Source organism: Oryctolagus cuniculus, chromosome 16 (assembly GCF_964237555.1).
Source record: "Oryctolagus cuniculus chromosome 16, mOryCun1.1, whole genome shotgun sequence".
In the NCBI taxonomy this organism is placed as follows: Eukaryota; Metazoa; Chordata; class Mammalia; order Lagomorpha; family Leporidae; genus Oryctolagus; species Oryctolagus cuniculus.
Genome location: NC_091447.1, coordinates 52,180,563 through 52,201,449, shown reverse-complemented (window position 1 = coordinate 52,201,449; position 20,887 = coordinate 52,180,563). Strand labels below are relative to the sequence as shown.

The following is a 20,887-nucleotide window of genomic DNA, read 5'->3' as shown; positions in this document are numbered from 1 at the left end:
GGAAGCAGGGCGGGACTTCACGAGAGGCAGGTAGGCCCGGGGAAAGGAGGGAGAGGCTGTGAGTAGGAGCCGAGGTGAGAGGTGGGTGGGGGTCGGAACAGCAGCGCCGAGGAGACCCTGTCCCTGACCCCGGGGCTGTGACCTTACACGGCGCGGGGCGACCTAGGATAGCCACATGTGACCGCGAGGGTTCCTAACGGGGAGGGAGGGTCAGAGGCAGGAGCGGCTGCAGTGGGCAGGGTGGAGGGGCCATGGGCCAAGACCCGCAGAAGCCTCTGGACGCTGGACGGACAGGAAAGGGCCGGCCCCAGAGCTGTGGAGGCGGCAGCCCGTGACACCAGGGAGGCCCGTGCTGGGTCCCAACCCGAGAACCCCAGAACCGGTGTGCCGCTGCTCCTGCTCAGCTCTGGGGGCAACGGGAGGAGATGCGTGCCCGCGGGTGCATGTGCGTGTGTGCACGCGGGCACGTGTGCCGTGGCGCGTGAGCACGTGGGGGCTCGGGAAGGCACAGGGCGGGAAGCCCAACGCTGGGGCCCCATCCGATGCACACAACCGCGTATTCGGCAGTAAAAGCCTCAGTGAATCAAAGCTCCCCTGGGAATTGTACGGCCCGGGGCTAACCCCGTCACAACTGGGCAGGGTGACCAGCAGGTCCGCTCACCAGCCCGCTGACCACGTGCAGGGCTGCCCTGGACCAGCAGTGGCCTCAGCCTCAACGTCCCCAGCCCTAAGATGGGGACAAAGGTTGTACCTGTGTGACCGGGGCACCAAGGACTGGCTGAGACAGCACAAGCAGGCAGCAAGGGAAGCCCCCAGGGCTCCCAGGGGGGGCAGGAACCGAGGGCAGCACGTGCAGCGGGGCACACGCTGCTCCCTGGCCCTGCCCTGGGCTGTGCCCGTGTGCAAAGGGCTCCGTGCCATCTGCCATCCTGGCCGGTAGGGGATGCAGGCTGGGCTGGCGTCCACGCACACAAGCAGCTGTAGGCCACCAACTGCTCTGTTTATGTAGACGCCACTCATCTGCAGCACACTTCTAGCGACAGCGCCCTGTCCTGTGAGACAGCTCGGGCCAGCTCAGCGCGCAGCACGGGTTCTGTCCACCCTGCTCCGGCCCCGGCGTGCTGGTCCAGCTGTGGCACCTCCAGGGCCTTCAGTTCTCCCCAACTCATACGGCCAGCCTGGTCTAGGGGCGGCCTGAGCCCCCTTCCCCAAGTAACAGCAGCCAGGGCCTCAGCCTGCTGCCAGGGAGGCCCCCAGACCTCCACTCAGCCTCCCCAGCACCACGGCCCGGAGCCTGGGGCCTGAGCAGACGTGCTCCCAGCCCCAGCTACACCAGGAAGCACAGCACGCTGGCCCGGGGTCTGTGCCCCTCCCCAAGGGCATCCCCGCCCTGAGCCACAGCTCCGCACTCTTGGGCAGGGGAGTGGGGTGGAGGGCAGGGGAGGGGAGGCCACTCCCGCCGGCTGCCACTCCCACTGGACGTACCGCTGTGCAGGGACAGGTGGTGGGTGGGTGTGGAGGCCCCATCAAAGATGGCTCTGTCCAGGAAGTCGATGGTGGACTCCGTGTAGACGATCTGGAAGACCTGGCCGAGCAGGGCGCACAGCTCCTCCGCAGCGGCCTACAGGGGGCAGCCGCCTGGGTCAGACTGGCAGGCAGGAGACCACGCCCTCCTGGGCGGCTTCCAAGGCACCCGAATGTCTCAGAGGCCAAATATGTTAAGACCAAAGAGCAGGCACAGCCCCGGGACCCCACTGCCATCACTGCCCACAGAGCTGTCCAAAAGGGACCCAGCCAGCCACCCAAGACTCATCTAAGAGGTGGCCTCAGGGGTAGGGACTGGGCCAGGCCAACCGACGGGTCCGTCGGCTCGGTCAGCAGCGCGGTCACCTGGATGCAGCCCCATGCTGTGGAGCAGCTCCCTGCTGGGCCCAATCCCAGCCCAGCCCCCGACAGGGCACATGCAGCAGTGACGGGGGACAGCCAGGCTGCTGCCCGACACACTGTCCGCACTCCCAGGCCGAGGAGGCTGAGCCCAGGCTGCTGAAGGTGGGGTCACTGCTCTGCACCGCCCAGGGCAGACACTGCACGAAGGTGTCAGGTGACTCCCCAGGCACTGCAGCTCCTGGGAGCCGAGGGGAGCCCCAGACCCTAACCCTTGAACTCCCAGCTCCTCTGCACCCCGAGCGATCTGTAAGTAGAGTCCTGAGCTCCGGGGCAGGTCTGGGGGGCAGGTCACCGCACAGGTGGCCCCTGTCCACCTGCCCATCAGCGTGGGGGCAGACGGGGCCTCTTGCAGAATGGTGAGAAGCTCGGCTGTCCTCGCGGGGAGTGAAGGGGACCAGGAGAGCAGAGCTGTGCTGGGGCCAGGCTGTGGGCAGGGCTGAGCCATGGGTGGACTGGGTTGTAGGGGATCGGGCCGAGCGTCAGGGGCAGGGCCGGGGGCTCACCTTGCTCTCCGCGGCCAAGATGACCAGACAGCAGGCCTCCACCGGCCCCACAGTGCTCTCGGACAGGGAGCCTGCGCTGAGGCCTCTGGAACTTTCCGCACACAGACTCTGGCTGGGAGAGATGCCAGGGTCCTGGGCTGAGAAGTGAACACCATGCAGGTTAGCGCAGTGAGGGAGAGCAGAGGGAGGGCCCCGCCCCCCCCCCCCCCCCCCGACAGCTCTCAGCGCTGCCCTGGAGACCACCTGTCTCTGGCGCGGGCCTTGTGACCCGGGCAACGGGCCTGCTCCTGATGCACCCTCTGGGCAGCCCCCTCGGCCCCCTTACTCCTCTAAACAAGGGCAGGAGGGGCTGGAGTAGGAGGTGAAGCTGCCACCTGCGATGCCCGCATCCCATCCCATATGAGCACCGGTTTGAGTTCCGGCTGCTCCACTTCTGATCTCGCTCCCTGCTAATGGCCTGGGAAAAGCAGCAGAGGAAGATGGCCCAAGTGCTTGGGCCCCTGCACCCTGTGGGACACCCAGATGAAGCTCCTGGCTCTTGGATTTGGTCTGGTCCAGTGCTGACCGCTGCGGCCATCTGCAGAGAGAACCAGCAGATGGAAGATCTCTCTCTCTCTCTCGCTCTCTGCAACTCTGACTTTATAAATCAATCTTAAAAATGCCCTGAGCCCTGAGCCATGAGCACTTGCCCGTCTTCACACTGCACCCACGTCCCCTGCTGACAGCCACCCGTCCCCACCTGCTGGAGGCCGGGGTCCTCCCAGCACCCTCAGAAGCTTGGAGGAGACACAGGCCAGAGCAGTGATCCACGTGACGAGGAAATGCACACGAGAGCCCGGGCACAGTGGGGACGTGGTCCCTTACAGATGGGGCAGGGGCCAGCGCAGGGGCCAACCCCGACAGTGAGACCCCAGTGCCCACCGGGCAGAGGGCCAGGACATCGTCCCAAGTACTGTGCCTTCATCGAGTCCCAAGGGCTCTGCTGACCTCAGACGGGAGGGTCGATTCCCAGCAGAACCCGTCCCCAGAGCCTCGGGAGGTTCGCGGGCGCCCCCCAGACAACGCCCGGGGCCACACCTGTCTTCAGGACCACCAGGTGCGCAGCGTCGTCCCGGACGTAGGAGACGGCGGCGACGTCGTGGATGGGCACCCTCAGGATGATGTCCTCGCCATCCCTCCAGGCCAGCTTGACGTTGTAGGCCGACAGGCTGAGCACGGCGTCGTGCTCCGGGGTCAGGTGCCCGGGAAGCTGGTGGGCTCGCTGCAAGAGCCCCAGGCGTCAAACGTGGGGCCAGTGTCGCCCCCGTGACCACGCCGAGCGAACGCCGCGTGCCGCTCCCCCAGCACAGCGGGGCACGCCGTGGACCCCAGCACGCTCACCCCATCGGGGGGACTCCTTGGGAAACCTCTTTGGGTTGAGAATGTTCAGAATACCTGAGTGTGAGTTTGGGGAACAGCAAGCCGGAGGCTGAGGCTGACGGGCAGACCGAGGACCGGTCTCCACGCCCAGGGCCGAGTGCACCCGGGGACACAGCGGGTCACCCACCAGGGCGAGGAGTGGGCGGGGCCCCCGGGGGCTAGGTTACCTTCGCGTTGTCGATGAAGTGCAGGATCTCGGTCCTACTCGAGGGGTTCAGGTATCCTGGGATGGACGTTAACTGACCTAAGTACTGAAAGAAAGTGAGAGAAAAAAGTGCTGTGACACACGGGACAGGGGCCGCACCACGGCCACCGCGGGACCACCTGGCCTATGGTCTCTGGCTGGGCTCTGGGGGGGTCCTGAGTTCTCACAGACGCCCACCGCCCCAGCACTGCATCCAGAGGCCTCTCAGGACCATCAGTGGAAACGACAAAAACAGGCACGGGTTTTGAGCTAAGCACGTGCACAGCCCCACTCGAGAAAACCCCATCGACGGAGGGCGCCCACATGCACGGCGCAGGCCTGGCTTCAAGTCCTGCCCCCAGCCTGCAGCTGAAGCCCACCGCGCCCCCCCAACTCTGGGTCCCCGTCACCCAGCGGGACACCTACACTGCACTCCCTGCTACTGAGCTCAGCCTGACCCAGCCCCAGCCCCGGCCCCCGCAGACGCCGGGGGAGCGAACCAGTGGATGGGAGCTCTGTCCAACTCGCTCTCCTCTGCCGCTCCAACAAGTAAACAAGACGATAAAAATAAACGAGCCCGCCAACGGCAAAGGTGCGCACGGCTGAGAAGGGGGTGCTGGGGCGCAAGCTCACGACCTGGAGGCTTAGCCCTGGCGCCAGAGCGTCAGGCGGGCCTGGAGAGGTGGCCAGGCCACGGGGGCCCTGCCTGGGACAGGATCGGCGCCACCGTGCAGGAACAAGCTCGCTACTGCGGACAAAGCTCCTCCGTGGAGGCTGGCCTGCCCCCCTGCTCTCTGCAGCGCCCTCCTCCGCGGGTGACCAGCGGGAAGACCCCCCTTCCTGGACTTCCAGCACCCCCCACCCCGCCCACGACAAATGAATTTCTGCTCACTGCAAGGCACCCAGGCTGAGGAGGTGGTGCAGCTGTGGAGGCCCAGGGCAGGTCGCAGGGCCGCCCCCTACACGGGCTCGGAGCGCGCGGCAGGAAGGGCAGCTCGGGCTCCCGGCCCGGTCTCGGCTCCCCGACACCGCGCGTCTGAGCTGCTCGTTACTTTTAAATGGCTCACGGGTTTCTTCCCAAGAACCAATCCTCAGACTCGGCGCCTCGCAGTCATTCACGGGTCACCTTCAGCTCTCGCGCACGAAGGGATAAAGCAAACCTGTGATTTCCGAACGGCACGGCACGAGATCGGCAGCGCCACGCGCTTGCTCACAAGAAAACTGACAGCCGTCAGTCAGACACTGCCCCAGGAGCCGTCAGATAACGGAGGACGTGGGAAAAACCCGGGACCCCAAACCAGAGCCAGGCAGCAGGCGCCGAGAGCCATGCCGAGAGCTGCACCTCGCCGGGCGGAAACCCTGGGGCTGCACCGGCGGGGATTGCGCTGGCGAGGGGCTGCGCTGGTGGGGGGCTGCACTGGCGAGGGGCTGCGCTGGCCGGCGCCGCCCAGACACGCACCAGGCTCCCAGGTGAGGAGCAGAGACGGTGCCGGTGCCTCCTCCCGGCTGCGATGGGGTGTAAGCAGCGCCGAAGCACGACCAAGGCGCTCTGTTACCCCCTAAAGACAGGAAAATGCCCACCCCCTCTAGCCTTCCCATGTCTCCCAGGAGGGAGAAGACAACGCAGCAGGCCAGGGGCAGCGACCGGGAAGCTGAGCCCCGTCACAGGCCCACACCCACACCTCCAGCCCCTGACATCAGGGCGCGCAGGCTACAGACCTGGGCCAAATCCCAGACGGAGGCACCACAAGCATTTCAGCCCTGACCCCACAGCTGCAGCGAGCAGAGCCCGGCCCCCAGCCAGGGGGGCAGAGAGCCCCCACCCAAGACCTGCTCACCGCAGACCTGAGTGCCTGCTGCCCGGCGCAACACAGGCTGCAAGGCGAAGGCCACGGCACAGGGAGCACGCGCCGGCCCGGCCGCGGCAGCCACGCGGGGCTTCAGCCTGGGAATCTGGAGCCATGAGGAGCGTGCGGAGGGCTACAGTGGGGGAGGCGGACAACGCGCAGGAGCCAACGGGGGGCATAAACAGAGAGAAACGCTGAGAGAGACCAGAGACCAGAACACTGCTGGAGAAAACAGACGCTCTGCCGGGCTCGCGCGGACGTGGTGAGGAAGGGGACCCGTGAGCTGGGCGGAGCCGAGAAGCAGAGAGAACCTGGGGGGGGGCGACTCCAGCCGCGGGATGACCACACGTGTGGTGTGGGGGGACGGGGAGGGCAAGCACGAAGAAACGTGCCAGCGCTGGTGGCTGAGAACCCACCCCCCACCCCACCCCCATTGACGTCAGACACCACCTCACAGACCCGGGAGGACTGCAGGACAGGAAACAGGAAGGGAGTTAGAGACCTGCCCCTGGGCTACCACACGCAGTGCAGAACCCGCAACGTGGACGCAGGGCTGGGTGCCTGACGCGGGGACACAGACACAAACTACAGCAAACGCTCTTCAGAGGCACGCGAGCCAGAAGAGAGATTTGAAGATTTATTTACTTACTTGAGAGGCAGAGTCAGACAGAGAGAGGCAGAGAGAGAGAGAGCTGCCGCCTACAACATTAGAATCCCATCGGAGCACAGGTGCAAGTCCCAGCTACTCCACTCCCGACGTGCTGGTTCACCCCCGAGATGGCCACCATGGCCGGAGCTGCGCTGATCCGAATCCAGGAGCCAGAAGCATCTTCCAGGTCTCCCACACGGGTGCAGGGCCCAAGCACTTGGGCCATCTTCTACTGTTTCCCAGGCCACAGCAGAGCTGGATAGGAAGAGGAGCAGCCGGGACTCGAGCCGGTGCCCATATGGGAGGCGGGCACTGCAGGCGGATGCTTAACCTGCTGTGCCACAGCGCAGGCCCTAGGGGCGCTACACTGAAGGGGCTGAGAAGATTCTGCCAAGCCACCATCCTGCACTTAGTGGAGGAGAGGAGGGAGCCACCAGGCTCGGCCAGCGGTTGGACGCCACCTGGCATGCCTGCACCCAGGTCAAAGTGCTGGTGCTCCCAACGCCAGCTTCCTGCTCATGTGCACCCTAGGACACAGTGGTGATGGCTCAAGTAGTGGGGTCCCTGCATCCCATATAGGCACTGGTTCCTGTCCCGACAGCTCCACTTCCCATCCAGCTCTCTGCTGTGGCCTGGGAAAGCAGAAGAGGACGGCCCAAGTCCTTGGGCCCCTGCACCCGCGTGAAGATCCTGGCTTTGGATCGGTGCAGCTCCAGCCATTGTGGCCATCTGGGGAGTGACCCAGCGGATGGAAGACCTCTCAGTCTCTCTCTCTCTCTCTGCCTCTGACTCTCTGTAACTCTTTCAAATAAATAAATAAATCTTAAAAAAAAAAAGTGGATGTAGATTGTCAATCTGTATTGTAAACTGAGGGTAACCACTAAAGAAATTTAGGGCAGTATAATAAATATGGCAAAAGAGAAAAATGCAATCATATAAAATGTTCAAACAGAGCCATAGAGGGCAGAACAAGAGTGGAAGATGGAAAGAATAAGGCAATAAAGGGAAAATTATAAATAAGGTAAACATAAACCCAGTTGTATCAATAATTACTTTAACTGCAAGACAAGTTAAAAGACAGAGATTGTCAGAGTGGATTTTAAAAGAAATCAAGACTCAAGTACATGCTGTCTACAAGAAAATCAGTTTAATTAAAGACGCACACAGATTAGAAACAACAAACAGCACAGCAGAGTAAGCCACCACCTGCAGCACCGGCATCCCATATGAGCACAGGTTCAAGTCCCGGCTGCTCCACTCCCGCTCCCGCTCCCTGCTACTGTGCCTCAGAAAGCCCGGAGACGCCCAAGTGTTTGGGCACCCACCACCACGCGGGGACCTGGATGGAGCTCCAGGCGCCTGGCTTTGGCCTGGCTCGGTTACAGCCAATGCAGCCATCGGGGAGTGAACCAGCGAACAGATCGCTCTGCCTCCCTCTCTCCCTCTCTGTAACTCTGCCTTTCTAACAAGTCAGTCTCACTGAAGAAGGAGATAACAGGAGGGAGAACACCACGCTAATTCCCCAGAGGAGGAAGCTTGAGGGGCCGCAGAGGACACGTCCCAAAGTTCGTGGGCAGACGGAACTGCAAAGTGAGTTTGTTTCAGAGGGAAAAGTTTTGAAATCCATGCATATTTCTTTCATAATGTGTACTTCTCATGAACTCTTTTTTTTTTTTTTTTTTTTTTTTTGACAGGCAGAGTGGACAGTGAGAGAGAGAGACAGAGAGAAAGGTCTTCCTTTGCCGTTGGTTCACCCTCCAATGGCCGCCGCGGCCGGCGCACTGCGGCCGGCGCACCGCGCTGATCCGATGGAGGAGCCAGGAGCCAGGTGCTTCTCCTGGTCTCCCATGGGGTGCAGGGCCCAAGCACTTGGGCCATCCTCCACTGCACTCCCTGGCCACAGCAGAGAGCTGGCCTGGAAGAGGGGCAACCGGGACAGAATCCGGCGCCCTGACCGGGACTAGAACCCGGTGTGCCGGCGCCGTTAGGCGGAGGATTAGCCTGGTGAGCTGCGGCGCCGGCCTTATGAACTCTTAAAACATTTTAAAATTTATTTATTTATTTCAAAGGCAGAGCCCGAGACATTTTCTACCCACTGAATTGGTTCGCTCCCCAAATGCCTGCAACAGCCAGAGGTGGGCCAGGGGTCCAGGACTCAATCCAGGCCTTGGGCAGGGGTGGCTCCAACACTCGGGCCCTGCGGCCCAGGAGGAGGCCTGGATCCAGCCCGACTCCTGCCTCCGCTCAGAGCAGCACACGTCTGCTCGGGCTCACACGGCGCACTCACCAGCCAGTGCACACACTCGGTCATGAGTGCACCGTGCCAATCTAAGGAATAAAAACCACACATGTGCACCCAGATCACAGTGCAGTTCTCTGAGACACAATCTACCCCAATCCACGCGAGGGGAAACAGCGCGACGGCCAGTACTCTACTAAAGATACTAGATGTTGGCCGGTGCCACGGCTCACTAGGCTAATCCTCCTCCTGCGGCGCCGGCACACCGGGTTCTAGTCCCGGTCAGGGCGCCAGTTCTGTCCTGGTTGTCCCCCTTCCAGGCCAGCTCTCTGCTGTGGCCCGGGAGTGCAGTGGAGGATGGCCCAAGTGCTTGGGCCCTGCACCCCATGGGAGACCAGGAGAAGCACCTGGCTCCTGCCTTCAGACCAGCGCGGTGCACCCGTCACAGTGTGCCGGCCGCAGCGGCCATTGGGGGGTGAACCAACGGCAAAGGAAGACCTTTCTCTCTCTCTCTCTCTCTCTCTCTCTCTCACTGTCCACTCTGCCTGTCAAAAGAAAAGAAAAGAAAAGAAAAGAAAAGAAAAGAAAAGAAAAGAAAAGAAAAGAAAAGAAAAGAAAAGAAAAGAAAAGAAAAAAAAAAAAGATACTAGATCTTTACAGGCCGAGTGGTTCACCAGTGAGGACCACCAGTCCTTTAGGTGGAAACTGTACCAACTCGACCGTCTTCTCTAGACACAGAAACACCTAACCCATCCGGCGAGGCCCCGGCACTTCAGTACCAAAACCAGACAAAGGCCCAAGCAGGCAGGCATCGGAGCAGCGGCTCGCCGCCACCTGTGCTGCCGGCATCACCCCATACTGCAGTGCCCGGTTCAAGTCCCAGCCACTCCCCTTCCAATCCAGCTTCCTGCTAACGTGCACCCCTGCCCCCCTCGTGGACGACCTGGACTGAGTTTCAGGCTACACATCCAACAACTGGCTCCCGCTTAGCCTGTCATCAAGAGGGCTTTCCAGGGGCTGGCGCTGTGGTGTAGGGGGCAAAGCCACCACCTGCAGTGCTGGCATCCCATGTGGACGCCAGTTGGAGACCCGGCTGTTCCATTTCCAATCCAGCTCTGCTGTGGCCTGGGAAAGCAGTGGAAGACGGCCCAAGTGCTTGGGCCCCTGCACCCACATGGGAGACCCGGGAGAAGCTCCTGACTCCTGGCTTCAGCTTAGCCCAGCCCTGACCATTGTGACCATTTGGGGACTGAACCAACAGATAGGAGATCTCTCTCTCTCTCTCTCTCTCTCTCTCTCTGCAGAGGCTCCCATGTGGGTGCTTTGCGTCCCAGATGCTCCACTTCTAATCCAGCCCCCTACTGATGTGCCTGGGAAGCAGTGGAGGACGGCCCATGTCCTCGGCCCCTGCACCCATGTGAGAGACCCAGGTGAACTGGCTCCTGGCTTTGGCCTGGCCCAGCCCTGGCCATTGCGGTCATCTGGGGAATGAACCAGCGACGGAACCTCCCCCGCCCCGCCCTCTCCTTCCCCGTAACTATGACTTTCAAATGAGTAAATACATTTTAAGAAGCAGCCGTGGTGGTACGGCAGTGCGGCAGTGGTGTGAAGACAAACACGCGGGCGAGTGGAGCAGCGCGCAGCACCCAGAGAAACCCGCCGTGTGCTCAACTGGCTGCCAAGATTACAGTGGGCAAGGAAGGCTACTCAACCAACCGTGCGGGGACAACGGGGTGTCCACAGTGCGGGACAACGGGGTGTCCACAGGTACAGGGACAACGGGGTGTCCACAGGTGGGGGAAAACGGGGTGTCCACAGGTGCGGGGACAACGGGGTGTCCACAGGTGGGGGACAACGGGGTGTCCACAGTGCGGGACAACAGGGTGTCCACAGGTGGGGGACAACGGGGTGTCCACAGGTGGGGGAAAACGGGGTGTCCACAGTGCGGGACAACGGGGTGTCCACAGGTGCAGGGACAACAGGGTGTCCACAGGTGGGGGAAAACGGGGTGTCCGCAGGTGGGGGACAACGGGGTGTCCACAGGTGCGGGGACAACAGCAGATACAAAATTAACTCAAAATTGGTTAGACGCCCACGACTGCCGACTCCCAGGAGAGAAGACAGGGCAGACGCCCCACAGCGCGGTGCTCACTCAGGGCTTCCTGGACAGAACTGCACGCTCAGGCCACGAAGCCAGCAAGCCGGATCCTTTCAGAAACATGTATTCATAGTTCAGCTTTTGATTGCTGTGGTAGGAACCTATCAGAGTTTGCTTAAATGTATCAACTTGGTGTAAATGTTCACCCACTGAAGAAATCTTGTTTCGAGTTTTTGTCTATTTCACATAAAACTGCTATGAAAACGCACATAAAGAAAGAGACTGATCTGAAAAGCAGAATGACAGGCAGAGAGGGAGAGGCAGAAACAGCAATCTCCCATCCGCTGGTCACTCCCCACACGGTTGCAGCAGCTGGGGCTGGGCCAGGAGCTCCATGGGGGCTCCCACGTGGGCGGCCAGCATGTGCCACGGCAACCCCCAGTGCTGTCCAAAGGGGCGGCGCTGGCCTGGCACAAGCCCCTGGGTACCTCTGACGGCTCTGAACAGAGCATCCAGGGTGACACTGACACACGGGGACACCCACGGCCGACGAGGTCCTCTATGGGGCAGGGCACAGGTCAGTAGGAGCGCGCATGCCCAGTCTGTCCTCTGCACAAACCGGGGCGAGGACGAGGATGGCAGTGGAGAGCTTACACTGAACTAGGGGAGCCCTGACCAGAGGAGACAACACGGTCTTGGGTACAGAGAGTGTGGCTACTGATGGAGCAAGCACGTCTCTCCCAAACCCAGCAGGAACCATTCCCACGGGATGGACAACAGCATGCACTCGTGGGCTCCACCCATGTCCCAGACCCCAGGACACCCAGCAGAGCTGACGGAAGCCTCCCGTGGGTCACCCCTCCAACCTCAGGGCACCCAACTCAGCAGCCGGGGCGGAAAGCCTAAGCCTGGCCACCGCGGCCGTCCCCTCAGGCAGATCTGTCAGTGGAATTACGAATCTGCCGTCCGGGTGAGCTGTCGTACCCTGGGCGGCCACACGGGGGCCCCGCGTCTGCAGGCAGGTATGGGTTTGCCTCTGCCTGCAGGACCAGCGGGCCCCAGCCTTTTCTTGCTCTCAGGGAGGTCCTGCTGCCCACCCAGGGCTGCCAGCCTGGAGATGTGCAATGACAGAGCACGCTGGGAGCAGACCTGCGAGGGCGTCCTCTCCCCCCGTCCCCACGTGGTGCGGGGCTCCGAGCGGGCAGGACACAGAGCACTGGGACCCACAGTACGGAAGCAGAAGCGTGCTGAGCGCCACAAGCCAAGCAGCCGCTGCGGGCAAGGGGTGTTCGTGCCTGCATCCCCTCCCCGCAGGCCGCACAGCTAGGGAGGCCCTGGCCCGTGGAGGCCCAGTGAGAGCCAGCTGCGGCTCCGCATGCCAGCTGTCAGGTAAGAGAGGAGGCGGTGCTCTGAGCGGCAGGTGGCAAGACCACCTCGGGGAGCCGGGGCGAGGTCGGGGCCTCACTCATCCTTGGGTTCCCCGGCCTGAGTGGGTACACGGCAGTGGGAAAGGGCTGGGGGACTCAGGTTCAGCCCGAGGCAAAGCAAGACCAGGAGGATCACCATCAGCCAGGGTAAGAGATGCCCGACGGGCAATGGAGGAGGAAGACAAGGACTACAGGGACAGCCCTGGACCACGGGCAGGGTGAGGGCCGTGCCCCACCTGGCAAGGCTTCCAGAACACCCAGCACCTGTGCAGGGGTGAGGGCGGGCGTGGGGCGGATGCGGCTCTCAGCCTTGGCGGACACCCCAGTGCTCTGCCTTCCCAGAGCCGCCCGGGCCTCCACTGCCTGCCTCCCTCCCTCACTGCCCGCCGGTGACCGCCAAGTCTGGCCCATCTGTGCCACAGCAGGCATCAGGACGGCAGCCAGCTGGAGGTGACCCCTGAGCCTACACTTCTCACACACCTTCTTCTCTGCCTCCCTCCCTCCTTCTCCTAAGAAAACCCCCTACACACACCGGCCACACACAACCAATACCCCTACACACACTGGCCACATACAACCAATACCCACACACACACCGGCCACACACAACCAATACCCACACACACACTGGCCACACACAACCAATACCCATGCACGAAGACCAGCCACACACACACACACCAGCCACACACAACCAATACCCACACACAAAGACCAGCCACACACACACCAGCCACACACAACCAATACCCCTACACACACCTGCCACACACAACCAATACCCTTACACACACCTGCCACACACAACCAATACCCCTACACACACCAGCCACACACAACCAATACCCACGCACACACTGACCACACACAACCAATACCCACACACACACCAGCCACACACAACCAATACCCACGCACACACTGACCACACACAACCAATACCCACGCATGAAGACCAGCCACACACACACCTGCCACCCACAACCAATACCCACACACACACTGGCCACACACAACCAATATCCACGCACACACTGACCACACACAACCAATACCCACGCACAAAGACCAGCCACATACACACACCAGCCACACACACACACACCAGCCAGTTTCAGGCTCTGCTGCTGCACTTCACAGCCAAGGGCTGACTTCCGTAAGGAGCTACGAGCAGTGGGAGCTGCCTGGAGGGACAGCCTCCAGCCGCACCTGGAAGCACCAACTGCGACAACGCCTTATGGCACAGACTGGCAAGACCAACGGCCTCGCGCGCGGCGCTGTGCCTGGGCTGCAGAGCGGTCCTCTGGGGACACCAGCACGGGCAGGGCTCTAGGCCCCAACGAAGAGCCGCCAGGAAACGTCTGGCAAGTTAAGAAGGAACTCGACCCGTCTGAAACCCAGAAAAGCCACTCTGGGATTTTTCCTCTGTAAATTCACCCACAGTCAAATGTGTGTGACTCAGGAAACAACCTAAACATGTACGAAAGGTCACTGGTTAAATACAACTCGGTATCTCTCTCTGAGGGAGTCCCGTGCAGCCATCAGAACGATGGGGCAACTTCACGTGCCCCTCCGGGAATGCACGGAGACATGGGGACACATCACTGGCTGCAGAGAGCAAGGCGGGGCTGGCGCTGTGGTGCAGCGGGTAAAGCCTCCGCCTGCAGCACTGGCATCCCAAATGGGCACCGGTTCAAGTCCCTGCTGATCCACTTTCTTTTTTTTTATTTTTTGACAGGCAGAGTGGACAGTGAGAGAGAGACAGAGAGAAAGGTCTTTCTTTTGCCGCTGGTTCACCCTCCAATGGCCACCGCACCGCGCTGATCCAATGGCAGGAGCCAGGTGCTTCTCCTGGTCTCCCATGGGGTGCAGGGCCCAAGTACTTGGGCCATCCTCCACTGTACTCCCTGACCACAGCAGAGAGCTGGCCTGGAAGACGGGCAGCCAGGACAGAATCCAGTGCCCCAACCGGGACTAGAACCCGGTGTGCCAGCGCCTCAAGGCGGAGAATTAGCCTAGTGAGCCGCGGCGCCGGCCTGCAGCTGATCCACTTTCAATCCAGCTCTCTGCTTTGGCCTGGATGGCTCAAGTCCTTGGGCCCCTGCACCCGCGCGGGAGACCCAGGTCTTCCTGGAGCTCCTGGCTTCAGATCAGCTCCGGCCCTTGCAGCCATTTGGGGAGTGAACCAGTGCATGGAAGACTTCTTTCTCCCTCCCTCCCTCTCTCTCTCTGTAACTCTGCCTCTCAAATAATAAATAAATTCTTTAAAAAAAAATAAATAAAGGAGCAAGGGCAGGAGCAGGTGCTGTGGCACAGTAGGTTCAGCTGGATCCAGCTTCCTGCTATGCGCCTGAAGTTAGCGAAGCACGGCCCAAGTATCTGGGCTCCTGACGTCCATGTGGGAGACCACCGTGGGGTTCTGGGCTCCTGGCTTCAGCCCGGCCCAGACCTGGCCTGGCAGCCACAGCCATCTAGACAATAAACCAGTGCCTGGAAAATCTCTCCCCGTGCCTTTCAAATACGTAAATTAACAAAAAGAAAAACAGAAAAGAAACTGGTGCCTGAGGTTCTTCCCAGAGGAACGACCACATCTCACCAGGGACCAGTCTGAACTCCGGACTTCCGAGCCACGGACGTGATTACACGTTCAGCTTAAACACACTGATAACAACAGCAGCTCACCAAGAAGCTCCTCGGATTGGACTCAGAGATGTGATTCGTGGCCACTGCACCCCGGGAACCACGTGAACGCTGCAGCCGCACGCAGCAGGCACTCCAAAGACAGGGGCGAATTCCCTCTCGACTCCACTGGTCACGTCCGTCACAAACACAGGGCACCTTCCAGGAGGCCGCCCGGGGTGTGGGGGCTGTCTCCTCACCACTGTCACTGCTTCCATTTTATCAACGCCAGAAAGTGCAGTCGTAAAAGGCTTTTTCATACAGAAAAACCAACCATCTCCCATCCCAGCCAGGGCAACCCTGGAAGCCACGAGCAAGAGGCAGCCTCGCCGAGGCTGCTCCTCTGGATCCAGGCCAGGCGTCTAATTCCCAGGTCCCATCAGCTGGGGCGTCACCTGCTAACTCCCGGTTACATCACCGCTGCCGCCTCCCTCCCCTCTTCCTCACAGCCGAGCCAGTCTCCTTCATCGCCACTTAGTGCTTGTGTCACTTTGTCACACATCTTCCACGTCACTGCCGGGCCAAGCAGTAAAGAAATCAGCAGTCTGTTCACGCACAGCCTTTCTTTATAGTTAAGTTTTCACTTTGACATGATGGTAAATTTGCACGCCGCAGGGCAGTGTGCGCCCTTTCCCCGCCGCCCGAGGCCACCTCCTGCCGCGCCCCACAGCAGTGCAGCTACGTGTGGGTTTCTGAGAAGCTGACAAACCCTTTTCCTCAACAGCTGCACTGTTTCCCACCGTCACCAGCAACCTGAGGGACTCCGCTCCTCCGGGCCCTGGGTCCCGGCCTCGCCTGGGGCTCTCACTGTCCCACCGAGCCCTTCCGTGTCTGTGTCCTGACGGCTCACTGCGGTTTTAACTTCCGCGTCTCCAACAGTTGGCAGATTTCATGTGCTTATCTGCCGCCTGTGCATCCTCTTCTAGGAAATGTCTTTCTTTTATCCATGTTCTAATTGATTGCTCTTTTACCGTTGAGCTTTAAGAGTTTTTAGGGGCCGGTGCTGTGGCATAGAGGGTAAAGCCACCACCTGCAGCACTGGCATCTCATATGGACACTGGTTCAAGTCCCAGCAGCTCTACTTCCAATCCAGCTCCCTGCTATGGCCTGGGAAAGTAGTGGAAGAAGGCCCAAGTCCTTGGGCCTCTGTACCCAAGTGGGAGACCTGGAAGAAGCTCCTGGCTCCTGGCTTTGGATAGGTGCAGCTCTGGCTATTGCAGCCATCTGGAGAGTGAACCAGTGATGGAAGACCTCTCGCTCTCTCTCTCTACCTCTACCTCTCTATAACTCTGCCTTTCAAATAAATAAATAAATCTTTTTAAAAATGATTTTAAGTATTGTTTTTCGTGCTCATACAGATTTTAAAATAATCTTGTTTACAGCTACAAAAAAATTTTATCGAGAGCTTGACAGGAATAGTATCATTCACTTTTTTCTTTTGGATAGGCAGAGTTAGACAGTGAGAGAGAGAGACAGAGAGAAAGGTCTGCCTTCCGTTGGTTCACCCCCCAAATGGCTGCCACGGCCGACACACTGCGCTGATCCGAAGCCAGGAGCCAGGTGCTTCCTCCTAGTCTCCCATGCGGGTGCAGGGCCCAAGCACTTGGGCCATCCTCCTCTGCCTTCCTGGGCCACAGCAGAGAGCTAGACTGGAAGAGGAGCAACCAGGACAGAACCTGGCGCCCCAACCAGGACTAGAACCCGGGGTACCAGCACCGCAGGCGGAGGATTAGCCTAGTGAGCCACAGTGCCAGCTAGTATCATTCACTTTTAATCACTTTACATGAACTTGGAGGGAACTGACACACGAACTCAGCTGGGTCTTCCAATCCATGAACATGGTATGTCTCTCCATCCATTCAGATCTCTGCTGGTTTCCATCAGTGCTATGTCCTTTTCAGCATACAAACACCATACATGCTTTGTAACATTTATACTTAAGTGTTTCAGTTTTTGGCAACTGTAAGTGAAAATGCATTTTTAAACTTTGGTGTTCACATAGTCCTTGTTCCTTTATCTTGTTTTCTGGGTTTTTATCAGGAATGGGTGTTGCATTTTCTCAAACTCCTTTTCTATGCTGGCTGATAGGATCATGAGGTTTTTCCTCCCTTTGCTTGTTAATATGATGGATTCCATTTTTTAATATCCAGCCAACCTAGCATCTTGGGAGTCAACCCCACTGTCGTGGTATATACTTCTTCTCATACGTTACAGAACGCTATTGGCCAGCATTCTGAGAAAGGGCTTTGTGACTCTATTTTATTTATACTGTTTTCGTCTGATTTTATATCAGGGTGATACTGCCTTCAGAAACTGAGTCAGAACATGTTCTCGCCCTGTTTTTCTGGAAGATATTGTGTAGAATGAGATAAGAGATTGTAGAGAAATGGTGCTAATTCTTTAGATGTTTGCTAAGACTTCCTGGTGAAATCATCTGGGTCTGAAGAAATCTTTTATGGAAGTTTTCATATTTTTAAAAAAGAGTTTAGTTAGGGGCTGGTGCCATGGCGTGGCAGGTTAAGCTGCTGCCTTGCAATGCCAGCATTCCATGTGGGCGCCGGCTCATGTCCTGGCTGCTCCACTTCAGATCCAGCTCCCTGCTAATGCTCCTGGGAAAGCAGTGGAAGATAGCGCATGCATGGGCCCCTGCACCCACACAGGAGACCCAGAAGAGGCTCCTGGCTCCTGGCTTTGGTTGCGGCCATTTGAGGGGTGAACCAGCAGATGGAAGATCTCTGTGTCTCCCTCTCTCTGTCTCTTAACTCTGCCTTTCAAATAAAATAAATAAATCTTTTTAAGAAAGATTTAGTTAGTTAGTTATTTGAAAGAATGAAAGAGAGGGACAGAAGGCAAGAGGTCTCCCATCCTCTGGTTCCTTACCCAAATGCCACAACAGTCAGGGTTCATCCAGGCCAAAGCCAAGGGCTGGACACTCCATCCTGGTCTCGCATGTGTGTGGCAGGGAACCAAGGACTTGGGCCATCCTCTGCTGCTTTCCCAGGTGCATTACAGGGAACTGGATCAGAGGCGGAGCAGCCAGGCCTACCAGCACTCCGATATGAGACACTGGCGTAGCAAGCTGCTGTTCAAACTGCTGCACCACGAAACCAAGCACTGGCAGTTTTCAAATTAGATGATGAATTTCTGTGCTAGGTCTAGGGCTACCCAAGCCACCCACCACACCTGCGACGCGCAGCGGCCGGGGGCTCCAGGAGCTGGTCCATTTCCTGGCCGTGCTTCTGTGTGCTCCCCCTGCAAGGCCCGGCATCGAGGAATGCCGCCGCTCCCTCTGCTGTCCAGGCTTCTGGCAAGAAACCCGTTGTGACCGAGCTGCCCTCCAGGGGCGGAGCGTTCACGTGTCTTCACACCTCAGAAGCTTCACTCTGCTGTCTCGGCGTGGATTCTGTCTGTGGTTGCTCGGGGCAATGCCGCCCTCACAAAATGGATCTCTCGGTCGCTCATTTGTCCAATTAGAGACGTTCCAGCCATTCCGACCCGAGCGTCCTCCCCTCCATAGGGGACAGGACTGGGGTCAGCCCAGCCCGTGCTGGCTGTATCAGGCCCTCGGAATCGCTTGGTCTGGCCTTTGCCAAGGCAACTGCAGGTGGCACTTGGAATTCCCTAAGTCTAGAGCAGACTCATTCTTAAGCTGACAACTTTGTGTGGCCCACGAATGATGCTATAAATACCACAGGGCCCTGGCAGGAAACAGGCTCCCAGCCCTGCTCCAGGCCCTCAGGAGGAGGGGCCACCACCTCCTCACCCCAGCTGGAGCCGCCCTGGACAGCTGGGAGGGGGCTCTGCTCTTCACAGCTGGCGTGGCAGCCCCTCGGGGGTCTCCACTGACACCCAGATTCCCCAGGGCTCCCTAGGGGGCTGCTGCCGTCTGGCAGGGATGAAGGCCCTGCTGCCCACTCGGCCTGCCCACTGGTGGGCACAGGCGGGCCAGTGTTTCCGGTCATTCTTGGCGCCCCTGGGTTGCTGGCTCCTCAGCTCCCAGGCTGGGCTGCGTGAGGCCAAAGCAGAACCTCAAACCTCGCCACGCGGCCTGCGGTCCCAGCCAGCCTGCTTTCCAGCTTTTGGGGGTCCTCCTACGGGGCTGCTTACCAGACGTGCCGGGAGACCACACGCACTGCCCAGCAGGACGGACAAGCTCGTCTGCTCCACCTTCCCTCAGGACAGGAGCCAACCGCTCGCCTGTTTCTCTGGGGGAGCCCGGCTCCCTGTGCACGTTCCCACACCCCCACTCTCCGACAGCCGTCAGCAGCTCGTCCCCACACCCACGGCGAGGTCCGCACTGCCCTCCCAGAGACGCTGGCCTGCTCCTCACATCCTCGTCCTCCACGGCCGCCCTTTTCTGTTTTATTCAATGACCACGTACGTTTGAGCATCTTCCTGTGAATCCGTGGACTCTGCACCAGCGCTGTGTTATAAATAACAGGTGAGTCTGAGGGACTCCCGGCACTGCACCACAAACCCGTCACACTTTCCCCGTGACTCCCCGACAGGCTCAGGTGCTGCTGCTTTTCAGACCTGGGCCTCATGGGGGCGCCGTCGAGTCCATCAGTGAATCCTGCAGCACGCTCGGGGCTCCAAGCTGACAGCTCCCTCCCACTCTCCTTCATCTTCAATCTTCATCCCACGGTTGCAGCTGGAACCTCCTGGATCCGTCTACTTTCTTTCTTTGTCTTCTGGTTATTCTTCCTGGGAGTTTTTTTGACTTTAATCTTCCAACCCCTCTACTGAATTTTTTAAGAAACACACTTCTAATGCCAACAGCTCTTCCCTCACTTTTTCTTGATTTAAGTGTAGAATCTCGGGGCCAGCATTGTAGCACAGCCAGCTAAGCTGCCGCCTGCAATGCCAGCATCCCATGTGGGCACCAATTCCAGTCCTGGCTGCTCCACTTCTAATCCAGCTCCCAGTCAGTGAGCCTGGGAAAGCAGCAGAAGATGGCCCAAGTGCCTGGGCACCTGCACCCACATGGGAGACCCGGATGGAGTTTCTGATGGAGCGAGGTCAAGGAGCTTTGGGTCTGTGCTGACCTCTCTCCCGCACACAGCAAGCAGGCCCCATTTCTCCACCTGCTAGCACAGCCCCCACACCTGCACTGCTGGGCTCTCCACCAGCGGAGGAGTCCAGCCGTCAGCTCCTCCCAAGCTCTCTCCCCTCTCCCAGCTCAGCAGCTCGGCCCCAGGGTCCAGCCCCAGCCAGCCCCAGCCCAGCCCCTCCCAGCTCACCCTGTGACCTCCCAGGACCTCGCCATCCGGCCTGAGCTCCCCCTCCATCTCGGCAGCCCAGCTTTAGCTCAGACCCCCAGGCCCCTTCCCGCCACTCTGTGCTATAAGAACCGCTAGTCTGTAAGGGAGGGGCTCGCTCTCTGCTGCGCCTGCACCTGGGACGGAGCCCCCCAGGCTTCACCCTTCCGAGCAGACCTGGCCTGGCTGTGGCTGCATGCTCTGTCTCTTCTGACAGCTTCAGGCTCCTGGCTTTGGCCTGGCCCAGCCCTGGCCGTTGTAGCCATTTGGAGTCAACCAATGGATGCAAGATTTCTCTTTCTCCCTCTCTAACTCTTCAAATGAATAAATCCTTTAAAAAATAAAATTAGGGGCTGGCACTATGGCATAGTGGGTAAAGCCGCTGCCTGCAGTGCCAGCATCCCATATGGGCACCGGTTCAAGTCCCTGCTGCTCCACTTCCAATCCAGCTCTCTACTATGGCCTGGGAAAGCAGAAGATGGCCCAAGTCCTTGGGCCCCTGCACCCATGTGGGAGACCTGGCTCCTGGCTTCAGATCAGCGCAACTCTGGCTGTGCGGCCATTTAGGGAGTGAACCAGCAGATGGAAGACCTCCCTCTCTCTCTCTGCCTCTGTGTGACTCTGCCTTTCAAATAGA

General features: G+C 59.5%; 1 protein-coding gene across 4 annotated transcripts in view; it reads right to left on the bottom strand.

Moving 5' to 3' along the window:
• The window catches only part of CCM2 (CCM2 scaffold protein), a 50,128-nt gene that overhangs the window by 2,809 nt on the left and 26,432 nt on the right, over positions 1-20,887 (bottom strand). For all 4 annotated transcript variants that reach the window (XM_051853126.2, XM_051853128.2, XM_070059893.1 and 1 more), the window contains 4 exons: positions 4,037-4,120; positions 3,528-3,711; positions 2,451-2,587; positions 1,486-1,621 (listed from right to left, as the gene is read on the bottom strand). In XM_051853126.2, coding sequence (XP_051709086.1) covers positions 1,486-1,621; positions 2,451-2,587; positions 3,528-3,711; positions 4,037-4,120 — 541 coding nt within the window. The remainder of the gene's footprint in view (positions 1-1,485; positions 1,622-2,450; positions 2,588-3,527; positions 3,712-4,036; positions 4,121-20,887) is intronic.